The sequence below is a fragment of the Ambystoma mexicanum genome, chromosome 6q (genome assembly GCF_040938575.1).
Source record: "Ambystoma mexicanum isolate Mex_15411 chromosome 6q, UKY_AmexF1_1, whole genome shotgun sequence".
NCBI classification, from domain to species: Eukaryota; Metazoa; Chordata; class Amphibia; order Caudata; family Ambystomatidae; genus Ambystoma; species Ambystoma mexicanum.
Window position 1 is genome coordinate 1,311,172,256 of NC_090937.1, and position 26,476 is coordinate 1,311,198,731.

Sequence of the window (26,476 nt, forward strand, 5' to 3'; positions counted from 1 at the left end):
TCTTGGGAACCCAGTGACCACGTACATGCACCTCGGCTGGTAAAAAGGTTCCATCGGAATTTCCCAAACAAACCGAAACCTCCAGAAGGAACGACCTTGGGAGGGGCCTTGGGGGGGAGTGCTGTCATGATGCCTGCCCCCGGAGCACCAGGCCAGGCCCAGCACACCCTGAAGCAGGCATCATGCCCTCGGGTAAAAGCCCAGCGGCCCCTTATAGGGGCTCTTTGGACTCAGTCCTGGCGCCTTTGGCGCCAGGCTCATGTTGGACATCAGTCCTGGTGCCATAGGCGCCAGGCTCATAAAGGGAGGTGTTTGGTGCACTTACCTGATGCAGACCATGCTCCACGCTTCAGGCCTCCCTGAGACCTGAAAGGGACTATTTTTTCATAGGGACTATTTTTTCACTCGGGCATGGCCAGAGAAGGATACATACCTAGTTGGGGAAGGATACATACCTGGGACTTCTTTGGAGGCTATTTAAGCCACGCCCAGACAGCGGCTCATGCTTCGCGTTGTTCTGCATTCCAGCAGCTGAACGCTCACCGTGTCTGCTCCTGCTCCTGGACTCCAGCCACGCCCACCTCGAACCTGGAACTCCTGTTAGGAAAGAAGAGAAGAGAAAGGTGAAAACCACGAACTATTTCAAACTTCTTACCTGCATCCGGAATCTTTACTCCAGCATCCCTGAAGAAGAACTTCCATTTAAAAGCATTGCGTTGCTCGCTGCAGCGCGCTCTTCACTCACCTGTCCTCGGGACATCTCCCGGCTCCATCGCGGCTGTCGGAACATGTCGCCACATCTCTGCGCCTAGGGGAGAGAAGAAGAGACAAAAGGTGAGCAAAGGGAACGCCAGAGGAAAGCCTAATTTACAGCCATAATACTTACCAACTTTTCTTGGTGTCATCCCATATTTCGGGTCGGCGCCGCTCCGTTGGCAGGTACCGCACCCCGGCCCCTATGGGGAAAGGACAAAAGACATTATTGGGAAATGATAAAGACATTTAGAGGAATCGCCCTCACTAAGTCACCTGAGTTTACCATCGGCAATTAACCCCTTCAACGCATCGTCTTCATTCTGCATCTGAAATAAAGGACAGATCACAAGGTAGGAAGACAACATAAAAGGGGGCTCACTCTTGAACTTTTGAATCTTCATACTTACGGCGTTTCGCTCAGAAAAGTCAAGGGGATTTTGCCAGCGCCATTCTGAAAACCAGTGAAGTAACTTGACTAATGTGCGCCCCTGCACCAGACGCAGGATGGAGAGTTCATCCTTCCAAACCATAAGGTGAGCTTAAACCGGGGGTTTGGAGGAGGAAGTTAGAGGAGAACGAAGGGGAACAAGGGGGGAATCAAGCACACTATTCTGCAGACGGTTAATTCCCTTTCTCATCTGCAGAAGGATATTCCTACGGGCCAGTCAAGCAAGATTTGGTGAACCAGTTCAATCGGTGTTCCGGGCTCTGCGCATCACGCTTGAAGAGGCCACAGCAATCCAGACTAGACCTGCGCCTCCGTGGGAACCAGGTGAGCGTTACAAGATCACAGAGAATGTCACGCTGCGAGTGCAGAGCAACGCAAAGTGTGTGCTGCAGCTTTGGCGTGGCTTCAATATTCCATAGGTATCCCAGGTGCCTTCAGGCCTGACCAGACCCTGGATGCTAGACCGCATGGTTCAGTTCTGAACGGAACCATGTGGGGTCAGCCATGTTGTCCCATTCCCATTGGGAGCTCCAGCTCCTTCTTCCTCCTTATGAGCCTGGTGCCAGAGGCACCAGGACTGACTCCAGGAGAGTCTTGGGGGGCATGATTTGGCCCTAGAGGCCATGCAGGGACACTGTGATGCGGCCCAGATGCCCCGAGTACCAGGGCCTGGGGCTATGGCCATGACAACAGTGCTCCGTGCTCACTTCTTGTGAGCAGCGAAGCAGGTGAGCCCCATCTCGTGTTTAGACCCACCTGGGCCTTGGTTGATTATTTTTCCTTCCATGCCCCGGCTCCTTGGTCAGCCTCTCCCTCCCACGACACCCTCTTCCCGCTGGATTCCCCTCCCGCCTCCCAACCCGCCCACCATCCCTGATTGGTCTTCCCCTAGTCATCTTTGACCTTCCCAGGGCAGCCCTCTGCCCGGCAGCCCATGGTCTAAAGGCCCAAAGGCAAAGGGTTGCTCCCACATGGCGGCTCCAACCAGTGCCTACTGGTGTTAGTGGGGGAAGCCAGTTGCCAGCCGTCAACCAGCAGTGAATAAGGAAGGTAAGAGGGCCCCTGTTGGGTTTAGACCCTCACTCTACCCTGCAAACCTGTCCATATAGTAGTCTCTCATACTTAGTGCAATTTTGATAACAGGAAAAAAACACACCTGTGAAAGTACTCAAAATTGCATTGTGAAAGTATTTAAATTGCATTGTGAAACCTAGGCTTTTTCCCCACATTTCAGGACCGTCAAACTGTGTTTTCTCCTGTTTTTAAAATTGAATTGTGAAAGTAGTGCAGATCTGTGGCTTTGCCTTCTAGCTTAGCACTCATCTAGCGAACCTCTGTACCACTATCTAAGCACCTGTCGTCTTGTCCAATTGTCAACTTGTCTTGTCCGCTTACACCCTGCCCTGTGTCCTTCCCTAGTGTTCTCCCCTACCCCTTCCCACTCCCTTCCTCTTTTCTCCTCTCCCTACCTACTCTATGGTGCTCTCTGTCTCTCCTATATTTTTTAACTGCTTCTCTATCGACTATCCTGCTCTCCTCACTAAATCTGGTAGGAAGAAGTTTAAAAAGGACATCCTGGTCTCCAAACCAGGCCTCCCTATCGCTGACAGCTATACCAGTGCCTCCTCCAGGCAAACATTCACCGTCATACTCTTTGTTGTTCCCTCGGCCAGACCTATGGAGTCTACATATGGTCTCTGTGCTCTCTCCCTTCTCTTCCTATCCCATTAATGGTGGAACCCGGTGGGAGGCCCTCCTAGCCTCCTTCCACTCCACTAAGGTCATCATTAATGTTTACTTGAATGGTACCATCCGGGTCCAAGGCCCCCAAGCCAACATTCTACTTTTTGATAGATGCTTCCCGCGCCTCATCAATTTCCTTTCTTCTCCTGCTGTCCCCTCTCTCCCTCTACTGTCTCCCCCTTGGCTACCTTGCTCTCTCCTCCTTCCTCTTCTGCCCCCCCCGGTCTGCTTCTACACTTCCGCAGGGCATACCTCTGACGTGTACCCCTCCCCGGAAGACTTTCAAGGACGGCAACCTTCTCCATATTGCCACTGTAAACTCTTTCTCAGCTGTCAAATACTCCTCTGACATCTGCCACCCCCTGGAAGAACTTGACCTCGATGTCCTCAGTCTCACCGAAACATGGTTCATGGCCAGCTCCATCATGAGCTTTGACAATCTCCTCCCTGATGTCTACAAGATTCTCTCTGTGCCCAGATCCAACCGTTCTGGAGGAGGTGTAGTCCTGAGCTTCCCTGAGTGTATTCCTGCCTCTGTCATTCCTACCCAGGCCTACTCCTCTTTCGAATACCTCACTTGCAGGCTCTCTATCTCTCCCGGCCATTCCCTTACTGTGGTTACCATCTATCAGCCACCTGGGCCAATCTCCCCAGGCCAAGCTAATTCCAGCACTGCCATCTACCTTCTTGGTTACCCGACCCATGAAGCGTGTGTCAGTTGAGGCTTTTTCTCCTCCCCCCGCACCCCCCTTAGCTTACTCACTCCCTGACACAGCCCTTTCCATGCTTCACTTTGATATATATGATATATCATCTTGCTGTTCTTGCCCCCGTCATGAGGATCCTCTTGAAGCCCAAAGCCAAGCGGAACTCTTGGTATGACTCAGACTTCGTCACCCTTAAACACAAGTACAGGGTGCCTTAGAGGAAATGGCGTGCTTCCAGTACATCCTCTGACAAACTGGCCTGCCCCTTCTCCAAAGGCAATACCGGCTCTCTGCCCGCACCAAGAAGAGAGCCCACATCCAAGCCCGCGTCTCTGTGGAATCTAACAACTCGGCCGAAATCTTTAAAATCTGCAAGGAGCTGGCCAACCCTGCTGCAGTCTCTACCTCTCCAGTCCCCTCCCAGGACCTCTGCATGGCCTTTAGTTCTCATTTCATCTCTAAAACTCAGGGCATCCTGTCCTCTCTCCCTTCCTCTCCCCCTCCTGCCTCTACACCCTGCTCTTCCTCTGGCCCTTCCTCAGCCACTTCTCCTCCCTCTTTCTCTGCCTTTCCCCTGTTCTCTTCAGATGAGGTTTCTAGACAAGTCTGATCTATGAAAGTTTCATCAAAAAAGGTTCACCCCTGTTCCTCCAAAACCATCAAGGACTACACTGACACCCTGGATCCTTCTCTGGCTGATTTCTGCAACCAATCCTTCGCCACTGGAGTCTTCCCCGCCCCCCTGAAGCACTCCCTTGTGCACCCTCTTCTTAAGAAACCCTCTGCCGACCCGTCCTGCCCAGCTAACTATCGCTCAATCTCCATCACTCCCTTCCTGGGCAAACTCCTGGAAAAGCTGCCCATCTCCCAGCTAAATCTTCACACTGAATCAGTTGGTTATCTTCAAGACCATCAGTCTGGCTTCAGAGCTGCCAGAAGGACGAAAACTTCTCTCCTGAACATCTGTGAAGACCTGCTCTTCAACCTTGATTTCAACACCCCCTGTGTCCTCATCTTACTTGATCTCTCTTCTGCCTTTGACACGGTTAACCACGGCATCCTGCTCAATCGTCTCTGTGATAAGCTGGGTGTCACTGATCAGGCCCTGGCTTGGCTGACCTCCTTCCTCTCCGATTGACCCTCTCAGGTCCAACTTGGGTCCTTCCTCTCCTCTATCTCTATCTCTACCTGCGGTGTTCCCCAGGGGTCTGACCTCTCTCCCTGGCTGTTCAGCCAATACCTGGCACTTCTTGCTCACCGCATTGGTGCGCTCTGCCCCAACTTTCAGTGCTATGCGGATGACACTCAGCTCATTTTCAAGCTCCCTTCAGCCACCTCTTCCCCTTCTCTCATCTCTGACTGTCTGTCCTCCATCCAGGAGTGGTGTGCCTCCAAGGATCTCTGCCTTAATGCCAGTAAGACCAAGATTCTCCTCATCTGCTCACCTGCTCCCTCCTTTCCTGTCACTCTCTGGACGGCCTCTCACGGCCATCTCCCTGCTCCCACCTGAGAGGCCAAAAACCTTGGGGTCCTAACCGACTCCATATTTCCCTTCTCTCCTCACATCACTGGCGTCTCTATGAAGTCACACTACCAGCTGCACCTCCTCAGAGGTATTCTTCCTTTCCTCTTCTTCCCCTAGAAGCTCACTGTTCCAGAGCTCTGGTTCTCTCTAGGCTGGACTACTGCAGCAGCTTCTTTCTAAACCAGCCTGCCTCTACTCTCCGCCCTCTGCAACTCATCCAAAACAGGACTGCAAGACTTGTCCTTGGCCTCAAGCCCAGGGATCATATCGCTCCAGGACTGAAATCTCTGCACTGGCTCCCAGTGGCACCAAGGATTAAGTTCAAAACCCTCTGCATTGTCCACATGGCCGTCTGAGCACTGGAGCCTCAATACCTTCAACTCTCTCTTCCTAAATATTTTCCTTCTCAAGCTCTTCACTCATCCACCTCCAACTCCCTCAGAGTTAGTCGCTTCTCCAAGCAGCAAGTTGGTGGTAGATCTCTTTCTTCTGCTTGGGCCTCCCTCTGGAACAGCTTCCCTGCCTCTCTGAAACTTGAGGAGAACCACCTCCAGTTCCGGAAGCAACTAAAGATCTTCCTCTTTGCTTCTGCTTTCTCTCCTCCTCTCTCCTGCTGATCTCCTGGCTGAAACTGCACGGGTTGCCTGGCTACCCTCTGATCTCGGGCCCAGGTCCCCACCCCACCAGTTGCATACCTGCACTGCCCTCCTGGCAACCCTTGCACTTAGGGACTGTTTGTGTTTCCCTACAGCCCCTACTTGCCCTTGACCCCTGTAGACTGCACTTAGCCTTGCACTAGCCACCAGCTGGCCGCCCTTTTATTTATTGTCTTATTTATTCTACTGTTATCCTATGTACTGCACTACCCCCTCCCCTTTCCCCTTGCACTTTTCCCCTTCGTCATGCCCTGCACTCGCACAATCCCAATGTCACCTGGCCTAGTAGGATCTTTGTCTGTCTTCCCTCTGTTTCCCCTCCCTTGCCTCGTCGCGCCTTGACACACTTGAGTATAGGCGCGTTATAAATGCCATATCATATCATATCAGATCGTCATACATTAAGACAGGCCTTCTAACGGCCCGTCACTGGAACTGCTCTCCAAGCACCCATGTGAACGCTTGCAGATTGCCATACCCCATCACTGGAACTGCACCCATGTGAACGCTTGCAGATTGTCATCAGTGTCGGGAGTGCACCCCAACACTCAGGTATGCAAGAGGACTTGCTTTGAGAATAAGGGGCCTCTGCATTTCTCAAACTAATGAAAATAAAAAGCTCAGCCACTGCACGTTTTTTTAAATTTGTTTTAGCTTTTGAAAGTGTGGCTCATAGTATGTTCTTTAGGGGTTGTGAATCAAACAAATGGGATGTTAATGATTCGTTTGTCGTATTTTTTCAGAAAATTGTAATCTGCTGCCATCTGGTGGTCACGTTTTACAGTAAATACTCAGAAGATATTTGTCATTTGAAAAAACGAAATTTCTTTTAAAACTAACATTTTTACAATGGATTATGGGTCTGATTCGCGTGTGCACCCTGAAAAGTGACTGCGCAATTTTCAGCACGCAAAACTCCTTTTCCCGATTAATGGATCAGATTTTACGTGTTTTTTCGGGCTCTTAAACTAGGGGTGATTGTATGTAGCGGGGTGCAGCCTTGAAATACAGGGGTTCGCACGCAGGTTTACCGGCCGCTACCTTCAGTTACATAAAATGGAGCGTAGATTATCAGGGTGCAGTTTTGGGTTATGGGGGTACGTAGGCAGTCTGGTTGCAGGGTGTCGGCCCGGAGTATTGCCGGGTTCTTGATGATATGATATGATATGATAGTTTATTTATATAGCGCCTATACACAATGTGTTTCAAAGCGCTTCAAGGAGGGAGGGGACATAGGAAAATACAGTTACATTCAGCAAAAGTCCTTGAAACAGTACAGAATGTGAAAATAACTATCATAATAGGCCTGTCGACATTTCTGATAGTGCAAGTGCATAGAACAAGTAAGGCAAGGGGTGATGGAAAGGAAGGAAAACAGAGCAAGCAGTAACATTACTAAGTCTGGATGTGTGGTGTGGATAAGGTAGGCGCAAAGGCTGGTATATGTCGCTGGTTTTGCTTTGCGTGGGTGCGTGTCTTGGGCGTTCCGGACGCTACTTGCGCCTAGGGTTAATTTGTGTTTAAAATTCCATGAGTACGCGGAATGCGCAAAACATGCTTTTGCATGCAGGCAGGGACAACGTAGTTTTATGCGCAGAGTGCTTTGCTGGGACTTTGCTCTTTTTCTATGCATCAGGATCATATATGTTTTTCTTTTTCTTGAACGGACAGTGTGGCACTTCTCGGATTTCACGTTACCTATCATTTATGCTATGTGAAATGTGACCGTTATTAAGAAGAGTTTTATTGGGGAGCACAGTCTTTGTTCAATAGCATTCATTCATCCACGTCAGTATTTACATTGGGGGTCATTACGAGGATGGCGGTAGGGGCTTAACGGCACCGTTAAGGATGGCTGTGCCGTTAAGCCCCTACCGCCATATTCCCAGGTCCCTTAGCGGGTCCCAGCAGGAACGGCTGGTCTGACCAGCCGTTCATTGCGGGACCCGTTAAGGGACCTTGGAGCTAATAACAGGCCCGCAATTTGCGGGCCCATTATTAGCGCCTTCCCCATTCCCATTGAGCCCTATGGGGGCTCAAATGGGAATGGGAATGGTTTACTGAATGGGGACTTACCCGGTCCGCATAGGTCGGAATGTCCCAGTAAGTTCCCATTCAGTGACACCGGACTACCTCCAAACTCGTAATGACCCCCATTGACTTGTCAGGATATGCTAGCTGCCTTGTTGGTAATTTTTTTATTGAACGTGGAATGTGGACCTTTTGGTGGGAGAAGCTTGGGTGTAAGGAATCTTTCTGTTATGGAATGGGGCAACCTGACTGAGGGGCTTCAATGGGAGGGACAGTCTTAGAGGGCTTTCCCAGCACTTAAGCGGGATCTGGCTCCTTGCACGGCTTTGTGTCCATTCTCGAGACTGAGGGCCTCATTACACGGAAGGCGGTAAGGGTTAATGGTCACCGGTAATGGTACCGGTGACCGTTAACCCTTACCGCCTGATTACGAGGTCCCTTTGCGGGTTGGTACTTTAACGCCTGCTTTTTGCAGGCGTTAAAAACCAACCCGCAAAGGGACCAGGGTGCTAATTACGGTACCGCAATTTGCGGTACCGTAATTTGCCCTATGGGGCAAAAATGGGAATGGGGAAGGGCAATGGGGGAAGGGGAATTACCACCCCGCCAACCTTGGAATAGGGCAGTGATTCCCCTTTCCTCCAAGGCGGTGCCGGTATTTTACCGGCATGGACCAAGGTGCTAATATCCCCTTGGTCCTCCGACTACCGTGTAATGAGGCCCTGAGTCTTCAGAACGCGCTATAGGAGTTGTTTTGTTACAGGTTTAGAGGGAGGATTTGGCAGAACATCCATCTGTGTATTGACATCATGCTGGCCTTCACTCTATGAGTTACTGGAAATGACATACAGCAATCAGTCCAGAATGGAGACTTTTCTTATTGGGAGACTGCTTGCCATGGCTGTGGATTGCACTGTAGTGGATATCTTCTCCAAGATACTACCATTCCTTCCTTTGGAAAAGTATCCTTCAGCTTTGAGTTGGCATGTTGTCATGTTAAGTCAGTCCATCTCCCATGTCTTCCCAGGAAGATCACTGCTGACAGAGGCTTGCAGTCTATTTAACAAATGTGGGCTGCTGTTTGTAAAGCATTGGATATTGAACAGGCCAGGCCCTCTTCTCTGATTACTATCCACAAACTAATATCCACCCACAGCATCAGTTAGCTGAACAAATATGGATGGTGTTCTTTCAATGATATGATATGATCAGTCATTTATAACGCGCGTTGCGGGACAAGATACGGGAGGGTACAGAGGGAGGACAAGACAAACATCTCACTAGGCCTTGTGTCCTTCAGATCGTGCAAGTGTGGGGTAATACCACCCAGAAAGCTTTTCTCATCATGGATAAATTCGCTTGTAATCATTTTGCATATTCTGCGATGTAGGTAGCCACTTTTTTGCAATTTACATTAAATGAATTCTCAGGGTTTCCAAAATGTGGATATCTCATAAAGGAATGTTCCCTCCCACTTTTGATGTTTACTATACAGCCATTGAAACACTCGTATTTTTGTTGCTGAGAATTAGAATCCAGTTAAGGATACTATGAAGAGAGAACCGTTAATATTCTGAAAAGTCCATTGCGAATCTATTCCGTGGGTGCCAGGAATGTTTGGCTAAGTGGTTTCCTTGCCAATGAAGTTGCTTGCAGGATTATGTGTGCATCCTTTGTGTGTCTGAGTGTATTGCCAATCCTGGTGAGCATGGCTGCTCGCTCACTGGGGTGTGTATCGGGTATTGCATGCGACGGTCTGGAGCGAAACCTGAGCATCCAGACGCTTTTGTGCATGATTCGGTTCTGCGCCTGCGCGGCGTCAGCAAGTATTTAAGTGCGATAAATGTTATTTGTGCCATTTGCAGCAGTCGGTGATTTGGAAGGTCTGTTCCGTTACCTTTAGGATTTGGGAACATGCCTAAACCTGCTCCTACAGTAAAGAGCGGGTCACACATGAACTTAATGTCCTTCTGTCATACAATAGGCTGTGTTAACTCTGCTCTCTTCATAGGTTAGCTGCAGAATTTCACAAGTCTGCTCAACCTTTCTGGAAAACATGGCATCACTGATTTGGATAAATAATATATATATTTAACAAAGTTTCTGTAAAGGAATTCTGACTTTAAATGCATTTAATGTGTTCCACTTTGCACACAGATACCATGTGCTGCCATCTGAAGTGTTTAATTAGGCAACAATATGCATAGATTATTTAAAAAGAATATGTGATGGTCACTGGATTAATATAATAATAATAATAATATGGCATGTATTCAGCGTGGGCCTAGCTTCGAGAAGAATGGAGCACTTTACAGAGGTAAACACTAGTACATATACAGTACGCAGCGCTTTACAGAGGTGTATAGCACTACAGATGCATAATAGAGAGCTTTACAGTAGTAACAACAGAACAGATATAGAGCAGGGGGTAGGATACAGAGGGGGACAGAGAAGGGGTTCAGCTGTACCAGGTGGTGGGCAGGGGAGGGGCAGGCAGCGTCTAGCGAGTCAGGTGGCACAAGGGGCGACATGATGGCCTAGGTGTTCAGAAGGAGCGACTCCTTGTAGAGGTGGCTCTTAACTTCTTTTCGGAAAGTGGGGGTGAGGCTGATGCATGACATCAATGACAGTTTTAATTTTAAATGAGCAGGCTGCATGTCAATTAATCTTTTAGAACACGCTTAGACCAGTCTGTAAGCGCAGGAACGGGATTCAAACCCCTCCATGTTGCTCTGTGTTGTCTTGCTTTCAAAACAAACGCGTTGCCCTTGAGCTATCCTCCCTGCCTAGATCATGGCGAGAATGCCACATTGTGACTTCTCCCCCTCTACACGGGATGTTCGTCTGGTCACAAGTCGTGACTTCGGCCCTGTCAGTCAGACCCCCCCCCCCCCCCGCTTCTCCTGTGCTAGTTCATTCCCCTCTGTTACCTTACTCCATTTGCAATATTTGAATGGCACTCAGGTACTGTTCCGGCATGTTCGGGCAGGCTGCACTTTGACTCCCAATGTTTAATCCTAAATCCCCATAGGCCCAGTTCCAACATGCAGTGCTTCACAGCAGATGTCCAGTCTCTCTAGACTCAATGGGGCCGTAGTGACTCAGCCTCTCTCTGTCTCTGGATCTCCTTTCAATGCTCTGCAAATCACGTTATGGTCTGTTATGTGCTATTTGTATAGCGCCTGTTCCAATGTGTTATTGTTTCAATGCTCTGTTGTTCCAATGGCCCTTGGGTAGACTGTAGTCTGAACAGATGTGAAGCATTCCAGAATCGCATTACATGCAGGTGGCAGATATGGCTTACGCAATAGTGCGGGTGATACCGGATGTGAACAGCGAAAAAGCAGAGAATAGGCTGAGGTGGAGTGAGTTTCGAGTTAAGAAGGAGGGTGTCAATGAATGACAGCTGGACGTCAGTTTTTGTGGGACTCAGCCGTAGTCATCAGGGTACAGCGCTAAACGAAAAGGGCATACTTAAGTCGCTAGATCGGCCCTATGAGCAATTCGATACAGTTGTGGGGTCTGTTAGGTAATGTTTTGGAAATCAATCACAGTGAGCGGTAATGTGGTTGCCAATAAGTAATTTCTAATAGTGTGTGCCAGTGTCCAGAGTTTCTAAGAAAAGGAAAGTGAAATTGTCAGGTAACGAATGAACCTGTGTATGGGCCAAAAGAATTTACTGGATGAGTCCTATATCTTTCTGGTAGAGGAAATATCCAACAGTGATAGATGCTTGAAGACAGAAAGGTTAAAGGAGTAGTTCAAGATTGAGAGCGTGAGATAAAGTCATGAACCACCAAGGCGGTGTCAGCAGGTCACAGGGACGGGTTAGGGCTCTAGGTAATTGGCGATGTAACTTTTGACAGGAACCTATCAGCCCCTAAAATATCCACTTCAATCTGAATATTGGTGTGTGATGATTCCATCCAAACTGATAATTAATCTAGGACACGTGGATAACCTGATCGCAAGAGAGATACGCAACCTGGTTATAACATTGAGCAATCAAAGTGGAAGGAATAAATGACAGTCCTACCTTGTCAGTGTGATAGAATGTGCCTCACTGAATACGGTTCCGCGACTGGGTTTGTTGAGACGTCGGTGCAAAGATGAACGAGAATGACTGTGGAATGGGGTTTTCCTTGAGATTTCCTGTAGTGCCTTGGTTGAGCAGTACCTCATTGGAGCTTGCTCATTCCTGGGTCAGGTTTCTTGTTCAAGGTCTTTAATAAGGTTGCACAGACCGTCCTGAATGAGCAAAGTGATTATTGACCAGATCTAGGAACTAGTTGCTAGCTCACTTTGGTAATTGAAATTGGAGCTAGTGGAGGCTACTGGTGGAAGGGAAAAGTTACCAATTGTAGAGTTAAGATGAGTGAGCATGTTGGTAGGTGGATGAGTGTCTCTAGTCTGGGACGACTTATTGCAACATGAGCTTATTTCTCGTCTGGTGGGTAGCCCTTAGATTGACAGGATGTCACAGGGCTTCTTAAACTGAGTGAGAAGACCATGAGTTCTAGTCATGTAATGTTGCATGCCTTTTCTATTTTCAAGGTAGAGGTGGCAGAATGGCGCCCCCACAGGGATTACGTTTGTAGTCGAGGAAGAGGGTTGAGTTCAAAAACTTCTCATCGGTTGGGGAGCCCCTAGGATTGGCAGGTTGGAAAGGGTTATGCAGCGCTGTGGGCTCTAAGGGTACGCAGAGCTCCTAGAGAGTGGTGTAGGCAGTGACTAGTTGTAAGAGGATTCTGTATCAAGAGGGTTGGGGATGCTAGAAAGCTTATGTTTAAGAGAGCACAATTTCATTCAAAGTCGTCTGCCACTCTGGTCACAACAGGGCATGTCAGATGATTATATAGGCGCGTTGTGAGCTAGATTAGGTTAGTTGTGAGGGGGGTTGATATAGGGAAGGATGATAACCTAGGGCGCTGAAACATGTGTTAACGTTTGAAGTGGTAAGTTACTGAACCATGCAAGGTATTCATATTAATTCTGCATTGTGGAAGAGCATGTTTTGAGGGATTTCCTGATGAGGAGGTGGTCCCATATGCAGTGGATGTTTAAAGGGAGTGCATTCCAAATTTTGGGAGCTTGTATTGAGCAGTAGAATTCACCAATGCGGATTGATTTGGTCACTGAAATGATGATTACCGATAGCTGAGCCAGATCTGAGGTTTCTGGTGGGCCTGTAGTGAGATGCAGGCATTCAGGACCTTTATTGTGGGAGGCTTGCTGGCTCTTTGGCTTTTGGGTTCAACCCTCAGGTTGCCAGGCATTCTCCCACTTCACAGTTGGTTGTCTGTGCACTTTCCCGCTCCTATACACTCTTCATTCACTTAATCTGCTACTCTTCTGCTAATTTGTGACCTGTTCATCTCTGTCCACCTTCTTGTCAAGTCTCAACTACCACAGCTTCGGTGCTCATTTGCCCCTCACTCTTGGTCTCTCTCAGCATAACCTTGCGTTGCTGCTGTACTCCGGGCTCTGTTCCGTCCCCCTCACTGCCGGTTATGGATTCCTTGTCTGTCATCAGCCAGCGTCTCAGCCCAGATATGTTCAGCTCCTCAGTCACACACCTCATCTAGCTCTTCCTCCTGGGCAGCCTGGCTGACAGTGTTCTTAGTGTATCCCTCTCACTCAGATCACCTCCCTCTGTGCCGCTTCTAGTTGTAGTCTCTCCTCTGCGGTGACGCAGGGCCTCTCACATGGTCACAAGGCAGTTTTCACAGAGCACCTTGAACCAAGCCTGTGAAAGCGGTCTTCATTAAGAACACAGGTTGAAACATAACAAGAGCTTTTCCTTTTGTACTGATCAATAATGCCCAGGCTAATATCATATTGAATGGAGCTAGAAAAAAACTATATTTTTGCTGCGCCACTGTGTCCGCTAAACAAGTAAAGGGGGTCCTGTACCCGGCATGCCGGAAATGGATATGATGTCTGGTGCATGCAGTGGTCGTTCAGGTTATATATATCGAGAAAATATCCCTTATTGGCTCTAAATACATGATAAACAATAGTGAATGCATCATAAATCTTTATATCCCAAGTGTGGATGTTTCCTTGAGTGACAAGTCTAAACTCTTCAGGAAACCATGGCTCTTTATTTTCAGGAAAGTAGCCAACCACTGTGTCGCCTTTCCCCGAATGCTATACGTTTGCTGAAGAAGCATGATCTCTTAAGATACATTGTAGTTAAAGTGTGGCGATAAGTTCAATGTGGCAAGCACATAACCCTTTCTCCCTCCAAGGACTGAAGAAGATTCTTGTTCACACAGACATCAGTTTCATTTCCACATCTAGTCTGAAAACTGGCTGGATGGAAACAAGGAAGCCTGCGCTCTCAAGACAGCTCGGCAAAAAGCACGTACGCGCTGCGGCCGAAAAGACTCATCAAAAGGAAAATCGGAATTGTGTAATAGTTGGCCAAAAGTGTAAAATCAATTACAGGATAATTCAGGAACCCTTCAGCGTGCATCTTTTTAACTGGCCCTGGGATCACGAGTCAAGACTTTTACTTTTGGAATTAGTCCCTCAGCACTGTGGATGTTTCCCCTATAAACAAACCACCATCGGTGACAGTTGGGAAAAACCGATCCAAGATTCCTGGCCTCTTGGATTAGCATAGGAGATTGTGCGGTTTGCAGCTGGAGTTGTACACATTAGTTTTTCGTACTTCAACTGGCCTCAACCCCAGCACAATTTGCACTTATAGCTGCAGGGCCATAGAGTGTGAAATATAGATCATTCTAATTGATGGAAACCTGTGTTTTATTCCAATGAATATCTTATATAAGCAATTGTACATTTTGGATCACATGCTGCAATACATTTTGGCAACACAATGACAACAGAACTTTAACCATCTTCACCCTTTGAAATAACCCAATGTTCTGATGCAAGTGCTCAATTCATTACTTTGAGGATATGGAACTGAAAATAAATATTATGGTTTACTATTTCAATTATTAGTTTTCTAGCCAGCAAGTGCCATTCTTATTTCATGTAAACAGCACGACCTACGGTTACTTAATTTAGTATAAATAGTTACATTTGTAATTTCATTTTCAGACATTTGGATGATAACTGAAAACATAAATATTTGAAATGTGATCATTAGCTGTCAATGATATACTTGAACACCATCCGCAAAGACCACTGCAGTCCTAATAGCAGAATGCAGCGTTTTCATAGACTTTTGTAGAATCTGTCGTAAAAAATGTTTTGTATGTACCGCTAATAGATCATCAAAATGTAGTGGATGGTAAGATATTGGGGCTCATTACGAGTCTGGCGGTAGCTGTGCCAGTAAAACCGGCAGGCTGCCGCCGGACTCTTAGTGAATTACCAGCACCGGTCTTGCCAGAATTACCGGGGCATTACAGCCATGGTGGTCCGGTAAACCCAACGCCGGCAATTCTGTAAATCCCCATTCCCGTGGAGTCCCATAGGACTCCACGGGAATGGGGACCGCAGAAACACTGGCACCATGTCGTAATGGTGCCATTGTGTCCGTGCATCTCTGCGGGCGGGTGCCAGTCCGCCAACCGAACTCGTAGTTTGATGGTCCAGAAAACGGTGCCGCTACGGTTCTACCTGTTCATCTCTGTCCACCTTCTTGTCAAGTCTCAACTACCACAGCATCGGTGCTCATTTGCCCCTCATTCTTGGTCTCTCTCAGCATCACCTTGCGTTGCTGCTGTACTCCGGGCTCTGTTCCGTCCCCCTCACTGCCGGTTATGGATTCCTTGTCTGTCATCAGCCAGCGTCTCAGCCCAGATATGTTCAGCTCCTCAGTGAATATTTGCTACTACCACCAAGATCTGCACCTGCGGCGGCTCCACCCGGGCCCTCGCCCGGGCCCTCGCCCCGGGCTTCCGTGCGCACCGCAGCAGCCCTCCTACTCGTCGCGGTGGTTAATTCCGGACCGGCAAACTTGTAATCAGGACCATTGTATTTTTCTTTCTTTATGAAATTCTTGTTAGTCTTCTAATAAATATACATCTTTAGGAACACCTTTGGCACAAAGATTAATACAAATTCTTAACATTTTGAGTTTGGCAACTATACCTGTCTGGACCATCAATATTATCCATGACCCAAATTCTTACTTCTGATATCCTTACTGGGTCTAAACTAGGCACCTCAACACTGCTGAATATGCTGTGAAAGGGAGAAGAAGAAATACATTCAGTGTCAAATGGAGGCATTTTCAATTAATTTGAAAAAGGTAACAGTGCGTAATCTTCATAAAAACTTTGTCTAACAAGCGTGTAGTTTTTCAGCATGCCACTTTTAGAAAATACATAGAAGAATACAATAGTGTACCTTAAAATGCTTAGTAATGTGTAAGGTAAAATACTTTCCAAATCCCAAAAATGGAAATTAAACAAAACAGATGATTGCATAATAGAAACTGAAAACAATAAGAAAAGGCTAGTTGTCATGTCTCCAAAACACTAACAGGAAATATTCAAAATTAGTATCTCAATGAAAAACAGTAATCAAACCAAATGAATGCAACAAAACAAGTATTACATAGTTCCATGAATGACCAGTGGGAATCCCTTGGCCATGTACAGTCACATGATGCCGTAGGCCAACCAGAATACAGAAATGAAGCCTGGCTATCCTACAACCCTAACATACTCATCCTGCGATATATGTATTAGAGAAGAACTTGAGGGAATGGTGGTTCCTGGATTTTTCCTGCACCTGCATATTCTCTGGGTGTGACAGGCTCAGGTGTGAGGGCTTTCCTAGTCAATGTCCCCAAAGCAAACATGAGTGAAACAGTATATAGATCCTGCATGCCACAATTACACAATGGGCCTCATTACGAGGTGGGCGGTAAGGGATTACCGGCACCGGTAAGGGCACCGGTGCCGGTAATCCCTTACCGCCCTACTACGAGGTCCCTTAGTGGGTCGCTTCCTTAACGCTTGGGACTTCTGAGCTAATAATGGTACTGCAATTTCCCCCTTCCCATTGAGCCCTATGGGGGCTGAAATGGGAATGGGAAATGGCTTATTCAATGGGGACTTACCGGTCCCGCAAAGGTCGGAATAGACCGGTAAGTCCCCATTGAACGGGACCAGACACGGTACAGGTATTGGCGGTAGTCATGGCACTAATAGCGCCATGACTACCTCCAACCACGTAATGAGGCCCAATGTTTCTGATGGCATCAGAGTCCTCATGTATGTGGGGCATTCCAAGGAAAATCTGCACCCCGTATTTAGCGCACTCTGGCAAAATTGCAAAATATTGCATCTCACATGTGTATTGTAAAGGCTAGGGTGCTGGATTGTGCAGATGCAGCAGGAACAGTGCTGTTGAGGGTTGAAATGGCATTTGCTTAGAACATGCTCCTTACATTGCACTTGGCTTGAAGAACACACACATCCTTGAGAATTCCCTCATGCACACTTCTACTGGAACCATGTGTTGTGTATCCTGAGATTAATAATCTGGATTTTCTCTGACAGACGGATGTAATATCAGTCAGATGCAAATATCGGTTATACCTTCATTCAGAAAAATTAGATGGTATAGTAAGTATTTTCCCCATTGGGCACTAAATTCACATTCTTGTAATCTATTAAAATAAGTAACTTTTCACAGAGTGGTAACTGATAAAAACTATTCTTTTAGTGGTGGTTTATGAACACATAGATTAAGTCTTTTATTTATTCTTTTCGAACCTACATTTCTGGACTAGGCCTCCAGATAAGTTTCAAACCAGGCCTTTTGATACAATTAAATCTTATAAATATGACTCTTTTTAGCTTTCCATGCGTGTCATTTATGCACCAGTTGAGAGTAAAGGGCATGGGACTTGACCGAAACCTGAACACATCCTTTGATACATATCTGCATGGGTGATATTGCAATGCATGGAGCAGTTCCTGAAAAGAGACATTTATTCTCTGCTGTTTCGGAAAGGTTCAGTGTGCACAGCTCACACAGTGAGATAACAAAGGGTTTGTTTCTGTTAGAATTCTGATGTGTTTTGTGTCTGAAGATGATGAAGGAGAGAACCATTAGGTATACGTGTGTATTTTCCTAGAATTTCCAGATCTTATCAGTAATAGGATGGTGGACACTTGTTACAATTGGGAAGTGACTTTTGCAACAAAGAATTGTGATTTTTTTCAGTGAATGTATTCTTGCACTGCACCAACTTATTTTGAGAAGTTCCTGTGTTGTGTGCATTTATCATCAATATGCATCTATGTGGTGTGTCCAAACACATTACTATATAGGAGAACGTTTTCCACTATTGTAGTACATTGTTTAAAGCCTGACATTTCTGATGCACAACTTTGCTTATGTGTTCTATTCATTTTCAAGTTAGCCATGTTCTGGTTGCATGTCACATACTTTTTACTCTCTTGTGGAGGCAAATCATTTTTACTCTTAAATTACACTCTAGTTATAAAAGCAGTCTGCAACACCTTCCAATCTGAAACCCTTATCTGGGGCCTAGATGAGTATGCTGTGTCTAGTTTAAACATCCGTTCAACCATAACTTGGAGTCAATGTGGTAAACAGCACTGGAATGGTACCCATTATTTGAACACAGGGGGAAGCTCAGTGTGTTAGTGCTTCATTAGTAGGTCGGTTCTTGTGCTACCGCACCCTGTGCTTTATTTGTTAATTGTGAGGTAAACTTGCTTTTTTGCCACCATGTGCACTGCAGCTAGACATTGATTCCCATACAGTTTGCACGTTTTGCTTGCGTTGTCTGGACGTCGCATACTTTTTACTCCCTTGAAATCACATTTACTCTCAAAGTTGAAAAGTAGGGCATACAATACTCCCACCTTAAATTCTTATCTGGTGCAATGGTCTCATCTATTCTAAACCATTAAAAAGAATGTTCTTACTACTCAGTGTCAACATTTGTCCTTTGACAAAATAGATCCTCTTCTTGACCAATATCTAATATTTCTGGATTTTGACAATAACCACCCAATTCAGAAACATATTTCCAGCATTAATAGCATTCTCAAATGTTACGTTTCGTTTTTGAGCTGTCCAAAGAAGTCTGATGATTGTAAAACTCAATGCCTCAACTGCCCGGGTGGCATGAGGCCTCAGTCTAATCTGTTCACCCAAATGTTTCCCTGATTGGTCCTCATGTGGCACGTCATGAAATAAGTGGTTTTCCTGTGCAAATATGCTCACATGCCTGGCTCTGAGTGCCTACCTGGTCCGGGAGCTCTTTTGCGATTCATGGAGCATTCAGCATACTGTACCTCTGGGATGTCCCTACCAACATCCCCATGTGCAATAAAGTACCTATAGGGCCAGGCGTCATTCCTATGAGGGAGTGAGTGGAAAACAGATGAGGTCCTGTATGGTGACCTCAGAGAGCAAGAGCAACAGTGGCCATGACCAGACAGAACCTGTTGTTTAATGGCCTCTGAGAGAATGCCTGAAAAAGTGAATATGTTGCCCTCCATTGATTGGTTGCCTGCAGAATTGTCTGCATGGATTCAGTCCTGCAACTGGGATCTGGGCTCTTCCTCCCAGCTCCAAACTCCCATTACATTGAATGATATGATATGATAAGTCATTTATAACGCATCTGTACACAAGTGTTTTTAGGCACGACAAAACAAGGGAGGGGAGACAGAGGGAAGACAAAACAATCTTACTAGGCCTTGTGTAATTCAGATCATGCAACAAAAAGTACAAGGGGAAGGGAGGTGGGAGTGCCAGGGAGAGGGAAAGGGGAAACAGGGCAGCAATGCTCTGAGTAAGTGCAGCCAGGGCAGTGCGGCTCTGGGTAAGTGCAAGGAGGCACAGGGCTGTAGAGGTTACAGTTACAGCCCCTAAGTGTGTGGTAAGCCAAGAGGCAGTGCAGGGGAGAATGATCCTGAAAGTGCCTGGTACCTAGTGAGACTCTCAGGGTAGCCAAGCAACCAGTCGGTGCAGCAGACAGGTATGTTAAGTAGGTCAGCAGGGGAGGGAGAGAGAGAAAGCAGAGGAGGAAAGGAACGTTTTGAGCTGCTTCCGGAACTTCAGGTGGTCTGGCTCAAGTTTGAGAGGGCCAGGGAGGCCATTCCAGAGGGAGGCACCTGCAGAGGAGAGAGATCTACCCTGCACTCTCTGCCTGGAGAAGCGTCTGACCCTTAGAGAGTTGGAGGTAGCTGAGCAAAGGGCTAGAGATGGAAGGTATTTTGGAAGAGAGAGTTGGATGTAGTGCGTGCCGTGGCCCCAGAAAGCCTTGTGGACAATGAAAAGGGTCTTGAACTTGATCCTTGCAGCCACCGGGAGCCAGTGGAGAGATTTCAGGGCTGGAGAGGTATGGTACCTGGGCTTGAGGCCAAGGATAAGTATTGCAGTCCTGTTCTGGATTAGTTGCAGATGGCGAAGGATAGCGGAAGGAAGAATGAAAAAGAAGCTGTTGCAGTAGTCCAGCCTAGAGAGAACCAGGGCTCTGGAGACAGTGGTTTTCTGGGCAAAGGTGAGAAAGGGAAGAGTACCTTTGAGGAGGTGCAGCTGGTAGTGGGACTTCTTGGTGAGGTCCGTGATGTGAGGAAAGAAGGAGAGTGTGGAGTCGAAGATGACAACAAGGTTTTTTGCCCCACAGGAAGGCGAAGGAAGAGGGCCAAAGGAAGGTGGCCAGAGTGAGAGAGGGAAAGCGGGAGCAGTGGTCCCAATAAGAAGGATCTCCATTTTACTGGCATTTAAGCAGAGATCATTGGAGGTGCCAATCCTTAATCGCGTATAGACAGTCAAGAATGAGTGAGAGAGGAGAGGAGGCAGAGGGGAGCCTGAAGGAGAGCTGAGTGTCATTCGCATAACACTGAAAGTTAGAGGAGAAGGTGGAGCTCAAGAGGGCCAAAGTGGTCAAGTAGAGATTGAAGACCCACGGTGAGAGGACAGAGCCCTGGGGAACGCCACAGGTGTAGAGAGAAGTGGTGGAGAGAAAGGAACCAAGTTGGACCAGGGAGGGATGGTCCAGGAGGAAGGAGGTCAACTACTCCAGGGCCTGATCCGTGATTCCAAGTTTCTTACAGAGTCGATTGATCAGGATGGTGTGGTTGACCGTATCAAAAGCAGAGAAAATGTCAAGGAGGTTGAGGACAGAAGGAATGCTGGAATCAAGATTAGAGAACAGATCTTCACAGGTGTTCAGGAGAGCAGTTGCCAAGCCTCTGGCATCTCTGAAGCCAGACTGATGGTCATGGAGACAACCAACAGATTCAGTGTGGAGAGTAAGCTGGGAGATAGCCAGCTTTTCCCAGAGTTTTCCCAGGAAAGGGGTGATAGTGATTGGGCGATAGTCTGTCAGACAGGTCGGATCGGCAGGTGGATTTTTAAGGAGTGGGTGCACAAAGGAGTGCTTGAGGAGAGAAGGGAAAGTTCCGGTGGCGAAAGAGTGATTACAGCAATCGGCCAAGGCTGGAGCGAAGGTGTCAATATGGTCCTTGATGGTTCTGTAGGAGCAGGGGAGCGCCTGTTTGGACGACACTTTCATCGATCGGACTTGTCTAGAAACCTTGTCAGGTGTAGTCAGAGAGAAAGAGGAGAAAGGAGGAGCAGATGGAGAATTGGCCAAAGGGGGGCCGACACAGGAAGAAGAAGGGGAAGAGGAGATAGAAGACAGGATCGTATGGATAGAGGCTTGTCCTCTCTTCTCATGTTATTAGACCTATCGGCCGCCTTCGACCTGGTGAATCATACTATTTTTATCCTCAGGTTGAAGTAGGCAGCAAACCTCTCCAACGGGGCAACCATGTGGCTATCATTATTTCTTAGTGATAGGGAATGTAGGGTCTTCTCGGGAGAGGCAGAGGGCCTCATTACGACCCTGGCGGTAAGGGGTTAGCGCCAGCGTTAGCTGCGCCGACCCCTTACCGCCAATTACGAGTTCCCTTTCCGCCATGGCGGTTTTTACACCTGCTTTTAGCGGGTGTAAAAAACCATGGCGGTAAGGGAACTTGGTGTTAATTACGCCACCGTAATTTACGGTGGCGTAATTAACGCCTTCCCCACTCCCATTATGCCCTATGGGGCAAAAATGGGAATGGGGAAGGGTAAATGGGGATTGGGGATTTACCGCCCCGCCAAGGTCGGAATGGGGCGGTAAATCCCCTTACCGCCATGGCGTTAACGTAGTTAGCACCATGGCGGTAAAGTCACGGCCCTGGCGGTAACTTACCGCCAGGGTCGTAATGAGGCCCAGAATCTTTCCTGATAACCTTAAATTCAGGGTACCTCAGGGGGCCTGTCTCTCGCCCTGTATATATAGCATTTTAAGTGTTCCTTTTTTTAAATACCTCGATTCCAATGATATACAGTTCACTAGTTATGCCGATGATTCTCAGTGTTTGATACCACTAACCGGCAATTACAAGAATGATGTCACCCAATAAGGTATACTCTATTGTGGAATACTGTAGGATTCAGAACAATCTTGCTCTTAACAAGAACAAGACAGAGCTCATGGTCGTGGGTTCCCAACCCCTGCAAATAAAAAAATTAGGTGCAGTCTATGAGAACTTTAGCCTTAATGGTACTAAAATCTGCACTCAAAAAAAGGTTAAAACCCTGAGAGTAGTGTTGGATCAGCACCTCACTATGAAAGAGCACATTAGCTCTATCGTGTCTTTATCTGCATACCATATCAAACTCCTGGCTCGCCTGCACCCGTTAATTAGCCAACAGAACGCGGAGACCATTGCCGGAGCAATAGTGGGCGCAAAAATAGATTATTGCAGAACAAAGGAGACTGCAAAAGATTACAGGTGGTGCAGAATAGCGCAGTGAGGATGGTAACCGGCACTGCGCGCAGAGACCATATCACAAAAGCTTGCCTTAACCTTCACTGGCTACCCGTGGAGTCCAGACTTGTAGATCGCCGCGCCCTCAATGTATGTAAGTGTCGGCAGGGCAGGATGCCGGAGTATCTTCAGGCTTTGATTAGTGATAAGGTGCAAATCAGGTGTCTAAGATCTAATATCACCAATTTGTTACACATCACGAAATATAATACTGTCAGGGCTAGTACAAGCTTTTATGCATGCTGCTCCCAGAATCTGGAATGGGCTTCCACCTGAGCTTAGGGAATTGAAATCTATTGACGTTTTTAAAAGTAAACTCAAGACGTGGCTTTTAAAATAATTTGTTTTTAATGGCTTCTAATTGGCAACTGTAACTTGTATACCCTCCTATTCTTCCATTAATGTTTCATGTTTGTATGTCATTTTGGCGCCCTCAAGCCTCCGGGTCCAAGGACAGCATGGTATAAATTATTAAATGTAAATGGATGTCCTGAGTTTTAGTGGCGAAGTGAGAGGCCAGAGCCATACAGAGGGCCTGAGATGGAACAGAAGAGATGGAGAAAGCAGCAGGATTGGCCAGTTCCTTGCAGATTTTAAAGACTTTGGCTGTCTTGTTAGAGGCTGCAGCAACACAGGCTTGAATGTGGGCTCTCTTCTCGGACAGACCAGAGAGTCTGTATTGCCGTTGGAGCAAGTGGCATTGGAATGTTTTTGTCAGAGGATGCACCCGAAGCCCTCCACTTCCTCTCAGCCCCCCTGCACTTGCGTTTCAGGACAGTGAGGTTGGAGTCATACCACGAGTTACACTTGGAGGTAGGCTTCAGCCGGATTCTCATGACAGGGGCAAGGATGTCCAGAGTGTTGGAAATAGAGAGATGCAGATTAGAGAGGGATGTGTCTGAGTGTCAGTGAGCCACAGCAGTAGGAGGAGCAGAGAAATTAGAGGCATACACATCCACTGAAAGGAGGGATTAGAAGCATCCAGCTCGATGTTGAGGTCTCCAAGGATGAGAAGCTGATAGGTAGAGGCAAGGAGAGAAGAGGATAGGTCAGCCCACTCTGAGAGGAACAGGGTCTGTAGATAGTGGCACATTCAAAACCTTCCAGCCATCAACATTTTGTTTTGCTACATTCAAAGTCAGGGACACAACCTGTTATAGAAGACCTCTCTGGGTACAAACTCCACCCCGGTACATGGGGCAAACCTATGCCGCTAAGCAGGAGCGAGGGAAGCTCCCGCACCGTAGTACTGGCCTTGACTCCATAGAGGCAACAGCCAAGCAGTTTATCAGAGCCAGTGAGTCGAAGGGAGAATCAATAAGAAAAGGGCTGTGTTGAATGAGAAGCGCAAAGTGGCAAGTTTAAACCAAGTTTAAAGAACTTTTAATGAACTGTAAAAAGGTGGAAGGGGAGATCAGCTGCAAAGGGAAACTGGCACCCCATGGGTGCTAATTTAAGAGACTCTGGTCGAGTCCCATATGAGAGAAACTACAAGCAGCAGACGGCCTTGGGAGGGTCAGCGAAATAGGTCAAAGTGGTCATACCAAGGGTCAAGCAAAATCCCTGTACAATCGAAAGACTTTGATCTACAAGCACTTTGAAAGAAAGGGAAGTGAATCCCGAATGCATTGAACTGTGTAAAGAGTAGAGCATTGAAAGTAAAAGAGGGGTCAGCGCCCAGGAGAGGGGGACACAGGGGTGAGCCACTATCACCCTGATCGAGAGCCACAGTAAACCCATTGAAGGAAGGCTTAAAATCGAGAGGGGTCAGAGCCCAGCAGAGGGGCATCCAAGGGTTAAAGGTTGTCACCAGAAGATTGAGAAAAGTGGAAGTAAAAGTTAAGAGACAGCTAGAGTGAGCCCGTATGTGGGATGCCAGAATGATTAAGCTATCACTCTGTCCGAGCCTGGCAGAGGGAGATCCAGGGGTGAAGCCACCATCCAACGTCAAGTAAGAAAAGAACAGACATTTAGATTTGTGGAATACGATACAAGAAGGGTCAGCGCCCCGAAGAGGGGGACCCAGGGGTGAATCCATCACCCAGTGAACATTGGAACAAACTTTCATTTGGTTAAAGGAACTTTTGTTTTTGTTAATTGACCACATCAAGCCTCGAAGTCAAGAGACTTTCCCAGGAAACAAGACTTGGCCATCGACTGTCCTGAGAACTGTCATAGGAACTGTCATCTTGTGTTGGAGTAGCCTGAGACCGTACTGTGCTCCAAGCTCCCATATTACCCTGTCTCCAAAATGTGAGCAAGGGAGACCCAGGCTACCGCATCCTGACATATTATTTGAGAACACTTCTTTCTTTTCTTGAGAATCATCTCACACCCTTTTTTGTATTAGTTGTAAGGTTTAGCAATAGGTTTCTTAGTATAGGCCCTTTTATTTGACACAACGCCATTAGGACTGCCCTATTTTTCATTTGATGGTTGACGTTTGATCCCATCCTAGATTTAGGTTTAGAATAGGTGTTTATTTTAACCCGTGTACAGAATGAATTGTTCAAGAAACACCCTTGAACTGTGATCACTTGTGTCTGTCTTACTTGTTGTCACCATGAGTTGCTCACATTTCCCACAGCAATGCATTAGCAGATGCTTCTGTGAAACAGGTGGCCGTTTCTGACCCTCAGTCTGAATATGTATTAAGAATTAAAAGTACGACACAAACTCCACCAGCATTACACAAGGAGTTATGGTCAAGGAGAGGTTGTTGTCTGCCGTGTGATATCCTTTGGTAGATTAGCAAAATCGCCTTCACCATAAATCCTTTTGTAATGCTGGTGTGGCATCTTGAATAAGTGCAAGTTCTTCCAATGTATTGAATGGAGGAGTTTGTGTCGTAGCTTTCATTCTCAATACATATTCAGCCTGAGGGTCAGAAACAGCCACCTGTTTTACAGAAGCATCTGCTAATGCATTGCTGTGGGAAATGTGAGAAACTCATGGTGACAACAATTAAGACAGACACAAATGATCACAGTTCAAGGATGTTTATTTATACCATGATGATATACTTGACAAAATTGTTTCTGAGGCGGACCACTTTGTGGAAGAGAACCGCTCTAATGAGATATGTTTACAGAACGTGTGGGAGGCGTTTAAATGCACCATGCGGGGGGTTTTGCTGGGCTTGTCAAGCGGGAAGCGAAAAAAGGATGAGAGAGCTAGATTGGAATAATTGAGAATAAGAGGTATCTCTCGAGATTTGATGCTTGATCAGATGGACATTGTAAAATTGAAAGAACTACGGAAACTGAAAAGAGAGATGGATGATATTCTGTCAGTAAGGGTGGAACGTAACCTATATTACTCATGGTGTACCTATTTGGAAAGGGGTGAGAAATGTGATAGGTGGCTTGCATATAGACTGAGAAAGAGGAATTTGGATGCAGCGATTACTTCGATTTTGGTTCCCGTTGGCAATGTTACATTTGATCCAAAACAGATTAATGGTATATTTAGGCAATATTACATGGTTTTGTATTGTAATGAGACAGGCATTTCAGGTAAAGGAAGAGACTTCTTTCGAAACCTTAAGATTCCTAGGATTTCTGATGCAGATAGTTTGCTCCTTGAAGTGGGACTGACGGTTGAAGATCTGAAGGATGCAATTCAAAAACTGAATACTGGTAGGTCCCTGGGGCCAGATGGGATTCCAGTCAAGTTTTACAGAATTTTACCAGACTCGGCTCTTGAGTTATTGAAGGATATAATTTTGGCGTCCCAGAGGGATGGTGTGATGCCTAAGAGTACTAGTCATGCTTCGATTTCAGTATTTCTTACAAAAGGGAAGGATGGCAACT

The 26,476-nt window shown here is 46.9% G+C and overlaps 1 protein-coding gene across 2 annotated transcripts in view; it reads right to left on the minus strand.

Annotated features, from left to right (window-relative positions):
* Window positions 1–26,476, minus strand: part of LOC138516641 (ADP-ribosyl cyclase/cyclic ADP-ribose hydrolase 1-like) — a 279,111-nt gene that overhangs the window by 77,325 nt on the left and 175,310 nt on the right. For both annotated transcript variants that reach the window (XM_069631933.1, XM_069631932.1), the window contains exon 6: window positions 15,937–16,029. In XM_069631933.1, the coding sequence (XP_069488034.1) occupies window positions 15,937–16,029 (93 nt within the window). The remainder of the gene's footprint in view (window positions 1–15,936; window positions 16,030–26,476) is intronic.